The sequence below is a fragment of the Pelmatolapia mariae genome, linkage group LG10_11 (assembly GCF_036321145.2).
Source record: "Pelmatolapia mariae isolate MD_Pm_ZW linkage group LG10_11, Pm_UMD_F_2, whole genome shotgun sequence".
Classification (NCBI taxonomy): Eukaryota; Metazoa; Chordata; class Actinopteri; order Cichliformes; family Cichlidae; genus Pelmatolapia; species Pelmatolapia mariae.
In genome coordinates this window covers 15,683,202-15,702,016 of record NC_086236.1, presented here as the reverse complement: position 1 = coordinate 15,702,016, position 18,815 = coordinate 15,683,202, and the positions used below count along the sequence as shown (strand labels likewise).

The following is an 18,815-nucleotide window of genomic DNA, read 5'->3' as shown; positions in this document are numbered from 1 at the left end:
GTTGTTGTTGTTTCTTTTTTTGTTTAGTAGTTTTTGTGTAGTAAAGAAAACTCTTGATGCTTTTAAATCTACCAGGTCCAAGTGTAACCGTGACAGTGTCTTCTATAAAAATAAAACTACACAGAAAGGATTAAAAGCTTCCTGCAAACACAAACTGCTGTTAGGAACACGTTGGTTTTAGGTCATGGCCTAAAAATATGCAGGTACACAGTTTTAGCATATGATGGATAAATGCACTGTTTTATAAAAATGCAACAGTTTAAATGCTTTCTGTAGGTAAATAATCACATAAAATTAAGTCGAGTGTTGTCTGTTCAAATTGTTATCAGTAATTGTTAATTAAGTGATCATTTTGTATTCTCCGGTTCTTTCAGATAATAATCTTTAGGTTTCACTGTAATGAAGATAGATTTGCATATCTCTTATTAAACAACACTTCATATAAATATTCTCCCCAAAAATGAAAATACTATGACTAATGAGTGGAAGAAGAAATGGGAAAACTATATGAAAACTGCCTTCCTGTGGCTTCAGTCACAGTTTTTGGTTGGCCGTCACTGCTGCAATTCCTTTTTGTGTGTGTGTGTGTGGTTTCATCTTATTCCCCAGAAATCGCCATAGCTTATGCCTCTGAGCTGAAATTTTCCCTTTTGAATTTAGCATTGACAGTAAAAGGTGACACATTAACCTGTATGGCACCCACAGTGGCAGCTTTCCCAGCTCTCAGACTTAAGAAAAGTGCCCTGCAGTGTTGACTTTTGAATGCTAGAGCCAATCAAAATGTGGGACACAGTTTCTATAAGTCTCTGTATGTGGAAAAGCAGGAAAATGCATTTAATATGAAAAGTGGGAGGCATGGTCCCACCAATCAGCAGGTTCTGCAGATGATTGACACATGTGCTTACAATAAATGTGAGTGGACAGCTGAAAAGTTTGTGATGTGCTTTTGGTACAAAAATATCCGTTTTACTTGCCCTACTTTATTGTAAAGCTTTTTCTAAAGCTACAGCTGCAGAGATGAAATGATCCACTAGATGGCAGCATTTAATCGCATCTATCTATCTATCTATCTATCTATCTATCTATCTATCTATCTATCTATCTATCTATTAAATAGATGTTAAATTAATTTTCGAATAGAGTTTGTTTGAGGGTTGCCAGAAACAATAAAATCTACTCACTATTAAAGCTTATAAATCTGGGTCAATTGCACTGGACCAATCCAAACTGACTAAAGTATGACAGCAAGGTCAACTACACTGCTGGGTTAATAATACAACTTGAATGGACTTCATGTTCTATCCAAATGTTGATTCATGTTAACTGGGATGTTGGGTCCACTGTATGTCATAAAGAGACATCTTGATGCATGCTCAATCATCCAGGTAAGTAAATCTCCAAAAGTTGATTCTGTCCATCTGGACGTAGCGTTTTTAGTGGGAGAAATGTTTTGTCACTCATCCAAGTGACTTCTTCAGTCTCAGCTGACTGCAAGTCATAAAGAAACAAATTCTTTTAGCAGTGCATGACAGCTCACAAATACAAATTAAATCCAAAAGCTGCAAAAGATCATGGTGGAATAAAGATGCAAAGTGGACTCCTAAAAAATGATATTTCTGGTCAGATGATGTTCAACCCTCCTGTACAGTCCAGTTATCTAGTGAATGCTGTTTGAGACTTTGTGTGTGTTTTTTCTTATCGTCTGTCCATCTACAAAGAACATTAATACATTAATGGAGATTTCTTCTCATTTCATTTGTACTTCAATTGTTACTAATCATAAACTGACAGGGCGATCTAGACTTCATCTTTTCTTCTCACTCAGTAGTCGCTCTCTTCACTTTTCCACTCTACTGCCCGCTCCTCTGCCCAGACTGTGTTCCTGACCTCACCGTGGAAAAAACACAATACACAAACTGTCTTTTTCTCTGTGTGTGAATGCCTCAGTGTATACCTCACAAACTCAGGTGTGCACACAGAGAAACGCTGCACTCCTGTGTCCACACTCCCCTCTAAGAAATCAGGATTGACACTCAGGTGTGAATGACGCTCTGACCTCCTCTCCGTCACCTCAGTCCTCGCTCCTTCCTTCACAATACACAAACGCTGCTCCTCAGTCCTCTATTTGATGTGGAAACTCATTCCACATTTCCTGTCAACCTGAGAGATTTTGGGGGCCCAATCTTGAGTTCTGCATAGCAGAGGCGAGGGGGTTACTCCTCGCCTCTTGTCCCGTGCTTGTAAAGGCCCCTCTGGATCTGAGAAGTAGGAGCAAAGTGTGAATCCAGCTTGGCTATGGATAAAAGGACAACAGGCCAAGCAGCAAAAGCATCACACACGATTTAGTGCAGCTGGAGATACAAAATAAATGGGTATTACAGCTCAGATGGAAAGGAAGCTGAAATTTTCTGTCAGCATTGCGATCCAACAGGTCAGTGTGACTTCAACTTGACTTTGGATAAGTAAGCAAAGCATAAAGTCAATGAAGGAGAAGACTGTGGCTGTAGATCACATGTTGTTCAGTGAACTTCATAAACTGAATTAAATCCAACAAAGTAACATATAACATGCAACTATTATTCCTATTATTCATGTAGCTTAATGTTTTGGTTTTTTTGGCCATTTTTGTGCACTTAGCTGCTGAAACTACTGATGTTTTTTTCCCAGTGAAATTAAAGAAATTAATTTCACCCGTCTTTCTGTCGAAATCCTGACCAAAGGCACAACCTGTATGTGCAAACAGGTGGTGATTAATTATTGCTGCTGATGAACAGATGTTCAGATGTAACTTGTTTGCTCCTCCAACCTGGGCTACAGTTTCTCAAGCACAGGTGTCTGATGGACATTGTACACCATACATTATCCATAATAGCTTCCTTTGTAATATAATGGCTGCTGTTTAGTTTAATATAGTTTAAGATTTTATATTTTGACACTGTATGGGTTAGTGCTTATCTTTTAACCCTGCGCACTTCCACTGAATCACTGAGATCTGCTTAGCAAATGCTCCTGCCTGTCTTGAGCTCCTAATTAAACACAGGAGGTGAAATTGTGGAACAAACTGCGTCTTCACATCAGCATCTCCCATGTTTATTCTTTGGTTTTTAGATAAGACTGAATTCTGACTGTTATTTATCTATGTTGTTTTACTCTTTTTGCTTTAATTCTATGTTCTTTAAATCTGTTGTTTTATATCACTGTTTTTTGTTGTTGTTTTTTAGATGTGCAGCACTTTGGTCCAAAGGTATTGTTTTTATATGTACTGATAAATAAATTTGACATGACAGTACATTCAATGAAGGAATGAATGAATGAAGCAGTCTTGCTTGACTCAGTCTATGTGTTGGATTGTCGCAGTGTTTTGGGGGGTCTGCAGAAGCCTGAATGGGAGATTGGATATCATGCATAGACAAGAATATCATTCCCCTATTTCCAGGAGTCACAGGGTACTGAGATTTAAAGCAGACGTGTGACTGCTGGCATCTGATAAAAGATGGATTCAGCCTCAGCAGGGAATTGATTTGGATATGAATATATGCAATATTCACACTAGATTTTAGTGCATTGTTACTAACAATAGCATAATTTGTTAGATGTTACCAGTACATAATTTTAAATCGTCAATATGCCAAGTCTGAAGCTAAAAAATGATATCCTAACTGCAGTAGGCAATTACTGGCCACTTTATTAGGTGCACAACCATCTCTAGGATTTATAGAGAATGATCTGAAAAAGAGAAAATATCCAGTGAGTGGAGAAAATGCTTTATTGATGTCAGATGTCAGAGGAGTATGGTCAGACTGCTTCAAACTGATAATAAGGCAAAGGTAACTTAAAATAACCTCTTGTTACAACCCAAACATGGTAAATGGAATTGCTCTTATTTAGTGATTTTTCTGCCTGAGCACACAAAGCTCTTTATTCAACATGTCTCGCTCACACATTTTATTCTGCATCCTAGTGCACACTCACACTCACTCAGCCACCTGACCAGCAGGGTATGCAGAAGAGCATTTCTAAACACACAACATGTTAAACCTTGAAGCAGATGGGCTACAGCAGCAGAAGACCACACCAGTTGCCACTCCCGTCATCTAAGAACAGGAAACTGAGGCTGCAGTGGACAGCAGAAGACTGGGGAAAAGGCTGGATAATTAAGTTCAAAATGTGCTGCCAAACAACATGAAGGCATGGATCCATCCTCCCTTGTATGAATGAGCACACTTTGGGCTCATTTAAACACCAGAGTCTCCCAGAGTAGTGGTGCTGTTTTCCATCCCCTTTTGACCTGCTTCTAGCAGGATAACACAGCATGATACAAACATCAAATCATCTCAAATGACTGTCTTGATCACAACTTAATATAAGTTCACTGTACTCAAATGTCCTCCACAGTCCTCAGATGTCAAATAGAGCACATATCGGATGTGGTGGGAAGGATTCTCATTGTGGACATGCAGACGAAAAATGTGCAGCAACTGTGTGAAGCTGACATGTCAACATGGACCAAAATGTCTGAGGGATGTTTCCAGCACCTGGTTGAACCTGTGCAAAAATAAGGACTTGGTTATTTGTCATGAATGACTCGCAAAGGTAATATTTCCAGACCATCTTATTTACAGAATTTCTAAATCTCTGAAACATTAATATTTTATTAAAAGTAGAAAACCGTTATTTTCCACAGTGAAAAAGTCCATTAAGATATTTCTATATAAATACAGAGAGAAGGGGATTTGTTTCATGTGCATAAGGGACATTTGTAATTTTATCTGTTTATTTGTTTATTTTAGTTTTTCATTTATTTTTGCTTATTGTGGCATTGTGTGCTCCTGGCTCAGTTTGAAAGTCGATTGCAGGTCCAGCGGTGCACTACATCTCTGTGACACCTTTACTTAGTTCCACTTGTTAAATTTGCAGACAAAATACAGAAACAGCATATCAACTAACATGCCTGCGGGTCTCTAAAGTCAGATTTAACGTTTGGAAGTCTTTTTTATGACAAATAACCATGTCCATATTGAGACATTTCGGTGTGGACTATGAACTGTAGGTGTGGACCAGAGAGCCGCGCTGAGGCTGAAAGCTAAGCCCAGCGGAGGGAGTGTGGGGCCCTCCCCCCCCAGCGGGGGGTGGGATCTAACGGGGAAGGAGATCTCTGTTTCTCCGCCAGTGTGACCCGTCCGGCTCCTCCGCAGCAGGTTATCTCACCATCGAGACGCTTCAGGATCTCCAGAATTTAACCGCACCTGATATTATAAAGGTAGGACTGAACAAAACCAGATCACAGGTGTTTTCGCTTTTTTAGTTCCTGACCTAACAGACAGAGAGCGACCCGCGGGAGCGATTTGTGAAGAGACAAAAAAACTAATAAGACTAACAATAAAAACACGAACTTTAATCAGCCAGACGGACACATTGAGAAGATAATGTATCCTATAAAGTTTGTGCAGAATAACCAACGTCAGCCGTGAAGCATTTAACGTGAAACAGGATACCGGATGTTGTATGTGTAGTTTCTAATTACTGTACCTTTAAGTGTGAGCCAGCCGCCGTAGCCTAGTGTTTGTGATGGTTTCCCTTTGCTGTCATTATCACAGCATACAAGCATAGAAAGCATCAGGCTCCCTCCCAATAATGGACAAATATTCCGCTTGATCCAAGTTATCAGGAGTATATAATAACGTATGCATATAATTAAAAGTACAGAGAGCCAACACAACAACAGAAAAACGTACTTATATAATACTTAATTGCTAATATGCAAAACGATGATGTATTTTATCATTTCTGTCATTGTTATAATATAGTGGGTTTGTCTCAATAAAAGAAAAAGCAGTGCAATGCTGCTGTAGTCAATGAACGAAATCTCTCAGCACAACTATAAGAAACAAATTACAGAAAAACTTCTGCTCATTGCCCACACTGTCCTGTAATTAAGTAAAAGGTTTTTGTTAGTTCACAGAAAATGTCCCACTTTATTTATTTATTTATTTATTTTATTCATTTATTTATTCATTCATTCAGTCAGTCAGTCAGTCAGTCAGTCATTTGTTTTACTGTGGACACATCATTAAATTTAAAAAATATATATAGTAGATAGTGAAAAAACGTTTTCTGTCATTTAACTGTTTATATATTACTTAATTACTTTGCATTATGAGTGGCTGTGGGGCAGGTCTATATCAGTGTATCAGTAACACAAACTGTAAAATATTTGAAATTACATTTGAAACTTTCCTAAATTTTCCAAAGATGTTCAGTGGGCTGGACTGGAATCTTAAGCAGGCTGATTTTGGCTCCCGGGGGCCTTAACAATCACAATTAAATATAACAGAAAATACTAAACTATCCTAACCTTTATAGCTTAAGTTACTAAACTACCACCAAAACCTCAAATGACATTATATAATTTAACAGATCTTACTTTATAGACGAGAGATCAATAAAACTAGGATAGTTATGGTTATAACAGATCAGATGGTATTTAGAAAGTTTACCATGTAATGGGAGACTTCAGGCAATCACAGGTGAATGATATAAGGTGGGGAATAGTTAATCAAAAGGTTTGACCTGAGAGAGACTGTTGGTCTTGTGTGAAGCCGAAAGTCGGGCTTATTTTTTTAAAGTGTATGATGCACTTGCTCGTGCTTGGACCGGTGAGAAGAGAGCTGCAGTAGGAGAGTTGTGTATTTTTAAAGTTATCCACCTTTTCTTGATTTCTGCTTTCTGCAGCTTTGAGGAAATCTTTTTCATTTGGTCTCAAAAGATGTCCCAGGAGCAGCAAGCGGTGGCTCGTGCCAGGAAAGCCTTTGAAACAGGCAGGTCCAAATCTGTAGAGTACCGAATCAACCAGCTCAAGAATCTGCAGCGGTTATTCAGCGAGAGACAGAAAGAGATTGCAGCTGCCATTAAGAAAGACCTCAATAAGGTGAGTAGTGAGTACAAAACACATAGACTCCTGTCTGTGTTTTTACAGACTGGCTTCCGATGTTTCCCATTTTATTTCTTAGGTAAGCACAAAAGCTCCCGGAAAGCACATCCTCTGCCAAGGCCAAGGCACATCTCGCAATTCTAAACAAAGTCATCTGGACCCAATTAAATCCTGAATTTTTTTGTCTGTGTCATTAATGCCTTGGTAGTTGTGCATACTTGTGCTGACACACAAGCAGTCTGACATAGAAAGAGCTGGATGGGATCCTTTCTTTCCTCTGGAAATCTGATTGCTATAAATAAATATATACGTATAGGACTGCTCTGTTAAGAAATATGAATAGAAGTTTTAAAGTGGTCAGATCATAAAACCTATGAAATGTTCATAAATCACTAGATAAATATGACATGGGGTTCAAAATAGTTTCCTTTCATGGAAGCATACAGAAACTGAAGAGTATGCATCATAAGGAGATCCTACGTTCATCTTCTTCTTCCTCAGACCGAGGTTGGGGCGCAGTTTTATGAGACTCTGGGTCTGGAGGGTGAGATCAGCCTCTTCATTAAGAATCTGAAGGAGTGGGCAGCCCCTCGGCATGTGAAGAAGAACCTGCTGACCATGTCTGACACTGTCTACATCCATCCAGAGCCGCTGGGGGTGGTGCTGGTCATCGGGGCCTGGAACTACCCCTGGGCTGTGACCATCCGGCCGCTCATTGGAGCCATTGCTGCCGGTACTGTACCATGCTGAGAGTGTTTGGGGTGGATGAAAGGGCAGAGTGTGATGTAATGAGGTCAGCATTCATATTTTTGTGCCTGAGTAGCGCTTACATCTGTAACATCTTTTATGATAAGAATACCACAGGCAATTTGTGTCCTTGTGGCCACTTACTCAAGTGCAGAATTGCATAAAATAGCATAAAAGTCAAATTATATAAAGCATTAGCATTTATATATAATAATAATTATTGTGTACATATTAAATAATAACTGAAAACAAAGTTACCTATATAATTAAGTATTGGAGTAAACTTATATGTCACCAAATTCTCAATTTAAAATATACAATTTACTTACAGTTTGTAGTGCCTGCCCCTTTAAGCACACAGCCTTATTAGCTCTGATATTGTAGCATTTTTCAATTCAGAGTAAATGTAAATGTCTTTGGATAAGTTAGCAACAGACAGCAAAGACCACAACATTTCTGCCTAAGATTTGGAAATCAAGGCGTGTATTTAGTTCTTTTCTATTCGTCTGTTTTTCAGGCCAGTTCTTTTCTTTTGTCCCGTGATCACAACCGCTCAAGTTCCCCTTTCTATCCAGCCACTGCCAAGTGTTCTCTTTCAGCTTGTGATAAGTAGGTCAAAGGCCACTCTGTGAACTCTATACTGCAATAATGAGAGCAGAAGTTTTAGGAACGGCAAAAGATTCATTGTGTGTGTCCTTGTACGTAGGTATTTACTCATCAGATGCTGGGATCATGTTTTTTTCTATTCTGGGGTGATGTGTGTGCACTTTCTCATACATTATCTTCATAAAGGTCAGCCTGAGTGGTCAAACTGTGCGACTCAGCTTTAATCACGATGTCATGAAGAGGTTTCTTGTGACTACACAGCATGACACTGCAGTATTTGTGGTTGTCCAGTGATAGCTTTGCATATTAGTGCTTGCACGTAGGCTGCTCATTTGTATTTCATTTGGATAAATCCAGTTTAGTGTCAAATACTGAAAAAGTGTAGCACTCGTCAGTGCAGTTGTGCAGCACTTTGTGCCACCATTTAATATTCTGTGATTGCTGGCACAACATGGACTTTGCTCTTTGCACCAGCAATATCAGATATTACACAGATGCTCGTATCAGCTCAGTGGGTCAGAAGTCTTTTCTTCTGATTATTTTCAGGCCAAAGGCAACTGTCAGTTCAAAAAACTGTTGAAGAATTATACATTTAAAATATAATGCGTTCATTTTTTTCAGTGTATTGTAATAATGTAATAAAACACTGATGTGCGTAATATTTTTTCATTGTGATTGGTTAATATTTACAGTCACAATTTCAAGTTAAAATAGTAAGTTAGCATTTTCTGTCTGGGCAGCCACAGCCTGAATGTGTGTGTTTGAATGGGTGAATGAGGCTAGTTGTATAAAAGTGCTTTGAGCGCTAGAAAAGAGTAGAAAAGCAGGATATACGTGTCATTTATTTCCAGGTAGTAAAAATAATTCAATTAATCTCAGTAAAACAGAGACCCATAAACAACGTATGTACTATATGTAATAGGCTGATAATTCATGATATATACCATCATATAAAAACTCTGATATATATAATGATACTTGTTCAACTGAGTCAATTAGATTTGCATTTCACGTGTCAGTGATCCTCAAGGTTATTATAGTTAACTAAAAATAAAAATAAAAAGTAGACTCGAAGAAAGGTTAAAAACAACCGAAACAATTGTGGCTATTGTGAAAAATGAATTAAAGTAAAATAAAAATATAGATATCCTTAGCTTTAGACATTGTTATCTGTTAAAATTTGCTATCATAACTTAGCTGTGGAGGTTTTGATGGACATGTTAATTGAGACATGGATGTTTAAAAGAGTGAGAGTCAATAGCTTTAAAAAAGTTGTATTTTTTGGAATGCCTGTTCTAATTTTCCATAATCTTGCCTCTGTCGTGTGTCCTCCACACAATAAAAGACTAAAACTGACACTGAAACCAATAAAAACTAAAGTAAAACCACTGAAAATGTTTTCAAGCAATAAATATTAAAGTGAAACAAGCAGCAGTACTTTAGAAACTAACTGAAACTAAACAGAATTAAAAACAAAAAGTCACAGTGAAATGAAAATAAAAACGAAATTATAAGAACTCTGTCGATCACCCAAAAAAAAGCCCAAAGGTGTAGCTGAGGCTGCCAGCAGAGACAAAGGTGAACGTCTGGGGGTAGGCGTGTGATCTCAGCTGTCTTAGTGGAGATAATGATCCATAAATGTAAGATAATGTTGCCAAATGCCTGCACACAAAGAGAACTGGATATTTTTTTGGACTTTAAGCCATGATCTGCATTCTGCTGAATAGCTATCCATCCACAGGCTGGAAAAATCCAGCCTGGAAACATCCAAAAATGGACAAACATCAGCAAAGAAAATGATTGAAAATAATTGTTAGACAATATTGAGCTGCCATTCTCTTCTACCTGTGCAGGTAATGCAGCTGTGGTGAAGCCCTCTGAGGTCTGTGTGCACACTTCCAAAGTCATGGAGGACCTTCTGCCGATTTACATTGACAAAGTAAGGACAGGTCACATGACAGCAGCCTAACGTCCAGCCAAACAAGGCTCTGTTATAAGCTGTTTATTCTTTACAAATTGCATCTGTGCTTACACTTATAGTTTTATGCTGTGTCATATAAAAACAAACTGTGAAATGTTTCTCATGAAAACACAAGATGTCAGGGAAACTGTGTTTACTATATAAACATGATGGGGGTAGTCGAGCAGAGAAAAGCTTTTGACTTGTGCTGTATTTGTTTTTTATAATCAGCTTTATTTATCTCTATTTATTCTGCAAATGATCTAAAGAAGAAAACTGCCTTGCATCTCAAATTGTTTAAATTACAGAGACGTGTTGTTTCCGGACCTTTTGTGATACCTGCGTGTATGTTTTCTTTTGTGTGTCAGGAGCTTTACCCTGTTGTAACTGGAGGAGTGCCGGAGACCCAGGAGCTGCTACGCCAGAAATTTGATCATATCTTCTACACCGGCAACAGCACGGTGGGAAAAGTGATCATGGAAGCTGCCGCCAAACACCTGACACCAGTTACCCTGGAACTTGGCGGGAAGAGCCCCTGCTACATCGACAAGAACTGTGAAATAAGCATAGCCTGCAGGTGAAAGCAGTGCTCAGTGTTATTTGTCTTCATGTTAAAATTTTAATTTCTTTTTTCTTTCTTAAATACAGTCACTCAGAATCTTAATATTTCCATTAAGGGTGTCTGAATATGCTGGGTAGCTTTGCATGATCACAGTTTAAGACAGCCTTTATGTTAGCCTTGTGGCCGTTGGTTCATTATCTGTCATTATCAGTTTAAGCTTCACTTCTTTCAACCACCCTGCCTTAAAGTCAGCTTTTTTGTGGTTGACTACACCTCATAAACAAACAGCGGGTGGGAGGAGCTGTTGTGCTCAAATTCAGAACTGTGTACCCTAAATGAGCATAATAAATATATTTACGCTCTCTGATGTTAAGAGGAATCTAAAGCATGGGCTTTAGAATACTTGCAACCTTAGGCCATGTTTAATATGAGCATCCACCTTTGTTCTGAGTGTTGGTCCATCCAGTGAGTGCTGTCAAAGCATATGCAGCTGTGGTCAGATGTTTACATACGCTAGTCGTGGACATGGATGTCATAGTAATTTGGGGCTTTTAATGATTTTAATGATTTTTAATTTTCTCTAATCCACACAAGGTCAAAAGTATACATACACACCATCAGTAATATTCAGTGTCCAAGCAAGTCGCACCTTGCTAAGTTACACTTCTGATGGTCATGAGTGAGTTTCTGGCATTTGACCACCTTTTGTAGCAGAATTGGTAGAGTTAAATGAAATAACTTGGTTTCCTTGCAAACACATGGGTTTTAAGAGTAATCCACAAATTTGCAATAGGGTCGAGGTCGGGGCTTTGGGAAAGCCATTCCAAAAGCTTAATGTTAGCCTAACTGATCCATTCCAAAGCTGGTTTTGATGTGTGTTTGGGATCATTGTCCAGGTGGAACACCAAATAAAAGCAGTTGATTTAATGTAAAGTTGAAGAATATGGAGATAGTCGTCCTTCATTATTTCATCCACTTTGTGCAATGTACTGGTACCACAGCTCCAGAACATGATGCTACCACCACCATGCTTGACAGTTGTTAGTTTTCTTAGGTTTGAAAGCCTCACCTTTATTCCTCCAAACATACCACTTGTCATTGTGACAAAACAGCTTCAATCTTTGTCTCGTTTAAAATAGCAAAAAGACTATTTTAAATCCAGTAACCGGTAACACTTCCTCTGCTCTGTAGGCGTATCACGTGGGGGAAGTACAGTAACTGTGGTCAGACCTGCATCGCCCCAGACTACATCCTTTGTGAGCCCAGCATCCAGAACCGGGTCATTGAAGAGGTCAAGAAGTGTATTAAGGTACTGAAGACTGAAAAAAACATAACTTTGAGTTGAGAATTTTAAAACTAAGGAAAAAAATATAGTCCTTTATTTCAATACAAACCTCAAAGAAATGTTTATGCTTCAAAGATTCATTATCAAGGTAGCAACACAGTGCATCAGAGTGGGGGGGGGGGGGGGGGGTATTTAATGTGTTTGTCCATTAATTCACTGGTTTTTAAAATAATTTCTGTAGGAGTTCTACACAGACAACCCAAAGACGTGCCCGGACTATGGTCGCATCATCAACCAGCGCCATTTCAAGAGGGTCATGGCCATGTTAGAAGACAGCAACATCGCTGTAGGAGGGGAAAATGATGAGTCAGACTGCTACATAGGTAACAATTAATTCATTTTTAAAATATTAAAGTCATTATTGTGTTTATTTTCTCAGGCCTTGACAGCTGCACCTTCTTCCTTTGTGGCTTTAGTATAAGAGACTCCATTCAGCAGCTTATATCATTCCCAACCCTGGCTTCTCTCTGTTGGTTTATATTTTAAGATTTTACTAACCCCTTGCTTGGGTATAAATATATAACAAAATGTATAACCCTATACAAGCCAGTTCACATCCTTAGATACAGGTGTGGGTCTGTGGCTCAGACGGAAACAGAAACATATATAATTTCTCTGACATTTCTCCAAGCTCTCTTCTCTTTCCTGTTCTTTTGTTATATTAAAATGGGCTCCAGCTGTCCTCCATTTTTGGTGTTCATTGGCGTTCAGAGCACGGGCTGATAGCCTTTTTTTGACACAGTGTAAAGTAAAGTTGAGATTATGTCAACTCAGCTAACTAAATGTGAACTTGCACATACTTACAGCACCCACAAAGAGGTTACATTTTGTCATAAAACATGTAAACAACCTGGATCAACCTTACTGAGGAGCTCAACCTTGCAGAATCTTTTTTTGGTAACTTTAACTGTTGTTTACTATTAGTTTTTCATGTTTTTATTCACAATTATTCATCTAAATTTTTTGCATTTTTGTTGTTGTTGATACTTTCACTTTTATTTTGCCTTCTATCTCTTGTTATTTTGCTTTCTGTTATGATTTAGCATCTGAATATCCTGCTTTTGCCTTTCTATTAAAGCGGTATACAAATGAAGTTATTATTAGAACTTAACCAATATATCAGTGAGGCTGATATGTTAGCTGTTTGCCAATCTACTGATATTGTCATTTATGACTTCCCCAAAATAATTTTTTTTTAAAAAGTAGACAAGCGATTGGAGAAACACCCCTCAGATATGACAAGGGTGCTGATGTTGCATAGTTTGTCCACCAGAGGGCACTCTGATCTGAGCAGAGCATAAACAAGTATTCCACGACTGCTTGTGACAGTAAAACAAGTTCATTTTTAAAATACAATGCGATATTATCTTGTTGCAGACAGATAAATAACCACAATAACATGTGTCTGGAAAAAAAACATATCAGCTGATACACCAGATTTTTAAATGTACAAATTTCAATACAAGTATCAATATTGAAACTTCTATATCGGTCGGGCTGTAGTTATTATTATAATTTGGTAAGGTATAAATGAGAATGTAGTTCAGGTGCCTTATTTGAATACCAAACACATGAATAGGATTGTGTTTAGCGTTATATTTAATAGCAAAATTCATAAAAGATAGCGACATGGATGACACAAAATAAGGAACTTTTGTTTAGAAACAAACAGGGTGAAACCAAAAGAACAGCAAAGGCAAGAAAGTCCAAAAAGTACAAGAGAAAAACAATCGAAAATGCCAAAACTCCACAATGAGAAACTAGTAAATGGGAAACGTGAGAATATAACTTCAGGGACCATATACAGAGTCAATACTCAATAGCAGGAAGATAAGGGGAAAATAACAATAGAAGTTACAATGAAGACAAATGTTGATAACCTTTAAACTAAAATATGAATCAAACTGAAATGGGCTAAAGAACAACTCAGACAGATGAACCAAAATATCTGAAAGGAGAACCTTCAGGAACAAGACGAAGTCATGCAGTGTTTCTGTGATGTGCTTAGCTCCAACAGTTCTACGGGACGTGAAGCCAGAGGCAAAGGTAATGCAGGAGGAGATTTTTGGACCTCTACTTCCTATCTTACCAGTCAGCGGCCTGGACGAAGCCATCAAGCTGATCAATAAGGGAGAGAAACCTCTGGCTCTCTATGTGTTCTCACCAGATAACAAGGTATCTACCAGCACCCAACACAGCAAAGCAGTTAACACGTGGAAACCAGCGTTTAGGTCGAGACTTATTGTCAGTGTTTTTTGTTTTCTCTTCTCTGTAAAGGTGATAGAGAGAATGAGAGATGAGACTTCGAGTGGAGGATTCCTGGCCAACGACTGCCTCGTGCACTATTCTGTCAGCGCGTTGCCATTTGGAGGAGTGGGTAAGTAGAGAAACTGTGCAAATGGAGCCTTTTTTTAACCCCTTAGTGACTTTACTCTCTGTATTACTGGTTTATTATGTTGATTAAAAGTGGTCAAACCTGATGCCAGCATCTGTGTATGTTCCATGTGCAGGAAACAGTGGAATAGGCTGCTACCACGGCAAGTTCAGCTTTGACCGACTGAGCCACCTGCGTGGTTGTCTGGTCAAAAAGCTGAAAATGGAGGGGGTGAACGACATGCGCTACCCACCGCACACATTGAAGAAACTGGGCTGGGCGCGCTTCTTCATCCTCAATACCGTAGATGTGGGCTGGGTGGGACGGATGGCGCTCCTAGCTGCTCTGGTTATGGTGGCTGCTGTTGTGATTCAGGTGAGTTGAAAAGAAAGAAAGGAATAACTGACACGGGCAGTATCAGTGGACGAGCTTCCCAGCTAACTGCAATGTTCTAAGAGGAGCAGAGAAACCTAAACCTTTCTGTAGTTGAACACATCCTTTGAGTGTCACACAGTGCACATGTGCATTACTGAGTGGGACAAAAAAGAGCGATCGCATTACTCCAGTGTTGGCAGACTTGCACCTGCTCTCTGCGCATCACAGAATCCAGCATGAAGTGCGCTATTGTATTTAAAGCTTTAAATGGCCTTGCACCTGCGTTTGTGGTAGAGACTTATGCTGTGTCCATACTCTCTCTCAACATCATTAACCCTGTAAAGCCTGAACTATGCAATGACTGCCGGACGATTGTAATTTTTTTGAAACTGTTTTTTTTTTTTTTTTTCACAGTTTCAAAAAAAGTTTTGGGAAAAAAGTGTTTATTGAACTTTCTGACAATTAAAAAAAAGCAAACATTAATTTCCATATATGAGTTTTAATTTGTATCATTTGTCTCGCAGTAGCACTCCATGTGTCTGATTGCATACATCAGATTTTTCAGCCTTACAGGGTTAAGGTCTACTTCCTAATCACTCTAGAGTCTAGACCATCACAGAGTCAAAGCTAATTTGCTTGCACCAAGACGCTGGAATGATCTTCCAAGTGACTTCACAAATGCGTCACCTACGTCTGTCTTTAACTCTTAGCTAAAGACATCATGCTTTTTGTTATGTAAATGTGTGTACCATGAATTTGTATCTTTTATTTTTATTTCTTATTGTAAATCACTTTTCTAAACATGCTACAGTATAGAAATATAAAGTATTTCCAGTCATGCTGCACAATGGGAACTGAACCATCCAAGTGCCACCAAGTCCCCCATCCACACATCCAGTATTTTTTTAAGCTCAACTTTGGTCTTTCCATCTACGTTCAAAGGCCTAATGAAAAGCTCCTTCTGGGTGAAGACAGATTTAGGGTTAAGGGTTACATAACCACCAGCTGGCTTGTCATACTGTAGGCATGCCCAGTTTTGTTTCAGTGCTTTCAAGCAGATTTAATTTATTCAGGTTTTGAGCTGTTTAGTGCTCGGTCCTGTGGAAGTGGTGGTGGTGGTTCAGCCTTTTTTTCCTCCAAAAGTTCAAAGATTAATCAGTGATTCTGAGGCAGATTTGATGATAAATGGTCGTCTGTGATCGATTGGCAAGCTGTCCATATATAGGCAGCGAATCCACGACGCACATGAAAACAGAGTTGAATGATCCAAAACTACACAGGCCAATAAACAGAACAACACAACAATGACAAAACTTTCTTGTATCTGAAAAAAAAACATTCCCAACTCACTCAGTAACAGCTACACAGTTGTAAGTAAACAACCCGGGGCTCTTTCAGTAAACAATGCTATCCAGTGAATGTGGCAGATACAGCCTTGCTCACACCAATGACTGTTTTCTACAGTCATTGGCTCACACACACAGATCTGGATGTGGAAAGGGTCAAATGGCAACAAAGATGCAGAATGTTTTTCTTTCTTCTTCTTCTTTTTTTGGTTCACAATGCAAATACTTCACATTATTTTTGTTGTTTTTATTCAGTATTCACATATATAAATGTTGAATGTGTGACATTTACTTTTTTTGCACTGTGGCATTTTTCAGTTCTGTTCTGTGTACTCCTTTTTACGGTGGCCCTGAGAGGCCAAATGGACTGCAACTTAAGAAAACACCAGCAATAAGAAAAACGCTGCAAAAGCACACAAAACACAACGGAAATAGGAAAAAAGAAAACAGAAATAGGAAAAAACTCATTTCCACAAGCACAAGGGAAGTGTTTCTGGGGAGACAATAACCCAACGGACCAGTTACAGAACCCGAATTATGCTAAGAATTGCGCTGGGAGACACTTAAAAGAAGTGGAGGATCTGTCAGTTTTGTGAGGAAAGAAAAGATGAGAGGTAAGTGTGTTAACCTAACTATTAGCCTAAAAATCCGTCATCAGTATTATATGAATCATGATAAAACACGCCTACCATGTTTTGGGTTCCTGCAACTGGTTCGTCGGGTTAAATTGTCTCCCCGGAAATAGTTCCCTTGTGCTTGTGGAAATGAGTTTTTTCCTATTTCTGTTTTGTTTTTTCTTATTTCCGTTGTCGTTTTTCCTTTGTTGTGTTTTGTGTGCTTTTGCAGCGTTTTTCTTATTGCTGGTGTTTTCTTAAGTTGCAGTCCGTTTGGCCTCTCAGGGCCACCGTACCTTTTGCCCTCTACAGTCTGCGTTTTTACCCCAACCTTCCTGCTGAGTAGCAACACAGGATTCAAATAGAAATAGACACACTATTTCAAATAGAAATAGTGTTAAAACACTTCCTTACAGCTGCGTCACAGCTTACGTCTGAGACACCCATCAGTCATTTTAAAAGCATTATGAATGCAGAGCAAATGTTTAGAAAAACCTCCAGTTGATTCTTCTGTTTGTGTCTTTTGTTTTACAGAATTACCTCCTTTGAAGCCGTTCTGCTGTTTCCTTTATTGTCTGGGCCGCAGAAGAGGAACAAGGAGGATTCCTTTGTTTATGCATGAACAAGATAACAATGTTGAGTTGTTTCAGGGTGGCCGTTTTCCATTTCACATTTCAGTGAGGTTTCATGGAGCTCACTGAGAGCCGTTTATTTTAATGAAGATAATTATTTATTCTCATCTATGCAAGAATCACTACGTTCCATTAATTCATCACCACATTTTTTAATACATTTTTTTAAAATATGAATGATTTAGTTTTTTAAATGAAGTAATAGTGTAAGTGTAGAGGTATTGCATGATTCAAAGTATGATGTCCATTTATTCCACCTTACATTTATAAACAAAACATGTTTACATGAAGGGCCATAAGATGAAGTTCATTTTAATAATGAAAAATGATTTTTTTTATCATTATTATTATTATGTAGGAGCTACCTGTAGGGTATTTTTAGCTTGTTGTTTCAGTAATGGATCCGCCATTAATCTGACAATCAGCCCGAGTGCACTTGATTTCAGCCCAGAGTAGTAGTTTTAGGCTGTGTCTGGCAGGAATGAAGACAATCCGTCCAGTCTGTGAGATTTCAGTGTTTGTTTTCAGCTCATCCGAATCACACAGGTTCATGTGAAGGAAGTTTTTAATTATTTTTTATGACCAAATGTAAAACATTTAAGTGACCAAGTGTAGTTGTTTCTAAATATTTGCCTATATCACGCCATTTAAATTTATAAACAACAATTAAAGAAATATATATGCATTTCTATTTTAATATTCAACTAAATAAATTGCTACATGTATCAGTTTGAAATTTAAGTTATTTTTATTCTGTATTTTACAAGCTTATGTTGCATAATACAGAGTTGATATTCATCAGCTCTCCTCTGTGAGTTAGAAATAGATTCACAGTTCAGCCTCATACGTTGTTAAATTAACTGTTAAAGGTCATGAAAAACATTTTTACATAAGTGGGTCAAGAACTTATGAAGAGTGTTGCTTAAAGTCAAATTTCAATGAATTTGGAGATTTTATCATCTGCAATACATGATAACATTTAAAAGATTCAGAAAATTCAGAGTTCAGTTCTCATGATCTTTGGGACTAGAAACCACACCCAACCTTCACTGGTGCACAAAAGCTTGTTCTGACACAGAAAACTGTTCTGATGTTAATGATGCTGCACTGCTAACTTCCATAGACACTAACACTAACCGGACACTTTATTAAGTACACCCTACTATGTGGAAAATAGAAGACAAGCAGGCAATTTAGGAAAAATGCTGCCAATTTTAAATTTAAAAAAAATAGCAAAGCAAAAGCTCCAGGCTTAATTTTAAAGTTTTTCCAAATAAACGCATCCACTTTATTATGTGCGCTAATGTATTATAGAAAAAGGAA

The 18,815-nt window shown here is 38.3% G+C and overlaps 1 protein-coding gene across 2 annotated transcripts; it reads left to right on the top strand.

Moving 5' to 3' along the window:
- Positions 1–5,131: 5,131 nt before the first annotated feature.
- On the top strand, positions 5,132–18,189 carry aldh3a2b (aldehyde dehydrogenase 3 family, member A2b). 2 transcript variants are annotated; one of them, XM_063485966.1, is made up of 11 exons: positions 5,132–5,260; positions 6,767–6,928; positions 7,433–7,664; positions 10,138–10,223; positions 10,613–10,821; positions 11,998–12,115; positions 12,333–12,474; positions 14,160–14,326; positions 14,429–14,528; positions 14,662–14,900; positions 17,395–18,189. In XM_063485966.1, the coding sequence occupies exons 2-11, from the start codon at positions 6,767–6,769 to the stop codon at positions 17,407–17,409; spliced, it is 1,470 nt and encodes a 489-aa protein (XP_063342036.1). In that variant the 5' UTR covers positions 5,132–5,260; the 3' UTR covers positions 17,410–18,189. The 2 variants fall into 2 exon arrangements, with proteins under 2 accessions (XP_063342036.1, XP_063342034.1); XM_063485964.1 differs by having other exon boundaries at positions 5,136–5,260; positions 6,733–6,928.
- The last annotated feature ends 626 nt before the right edge of the window (positions 18,190–18,815 follow it).

Bases quoted from the DNA above. Each gene is read 5' to 3' on its own strand.
- aldh3a2b (XM_063485966.1), top strand. From the start codon at position 6,767: ATGTCCCAGGAGCAGCAAGCGGTGGCTCGTGCCAGGAAAGCCTTTGAA. The intron at 7,665-10,137 runs GTACTGTACCAT...CTACCTGTGCAG, and splicing joins CATTGGAGCCATTGCTGCCG to GTAATGCAGCTGTGGTGAAG. The intron at 10,224-10,612 runs GTAAGGACAGGT...TTTGTGTGTCAG, and splicing joins TGCCGATTTACATTGACAAA to GAGCTTTACCCTGTTGTAAC.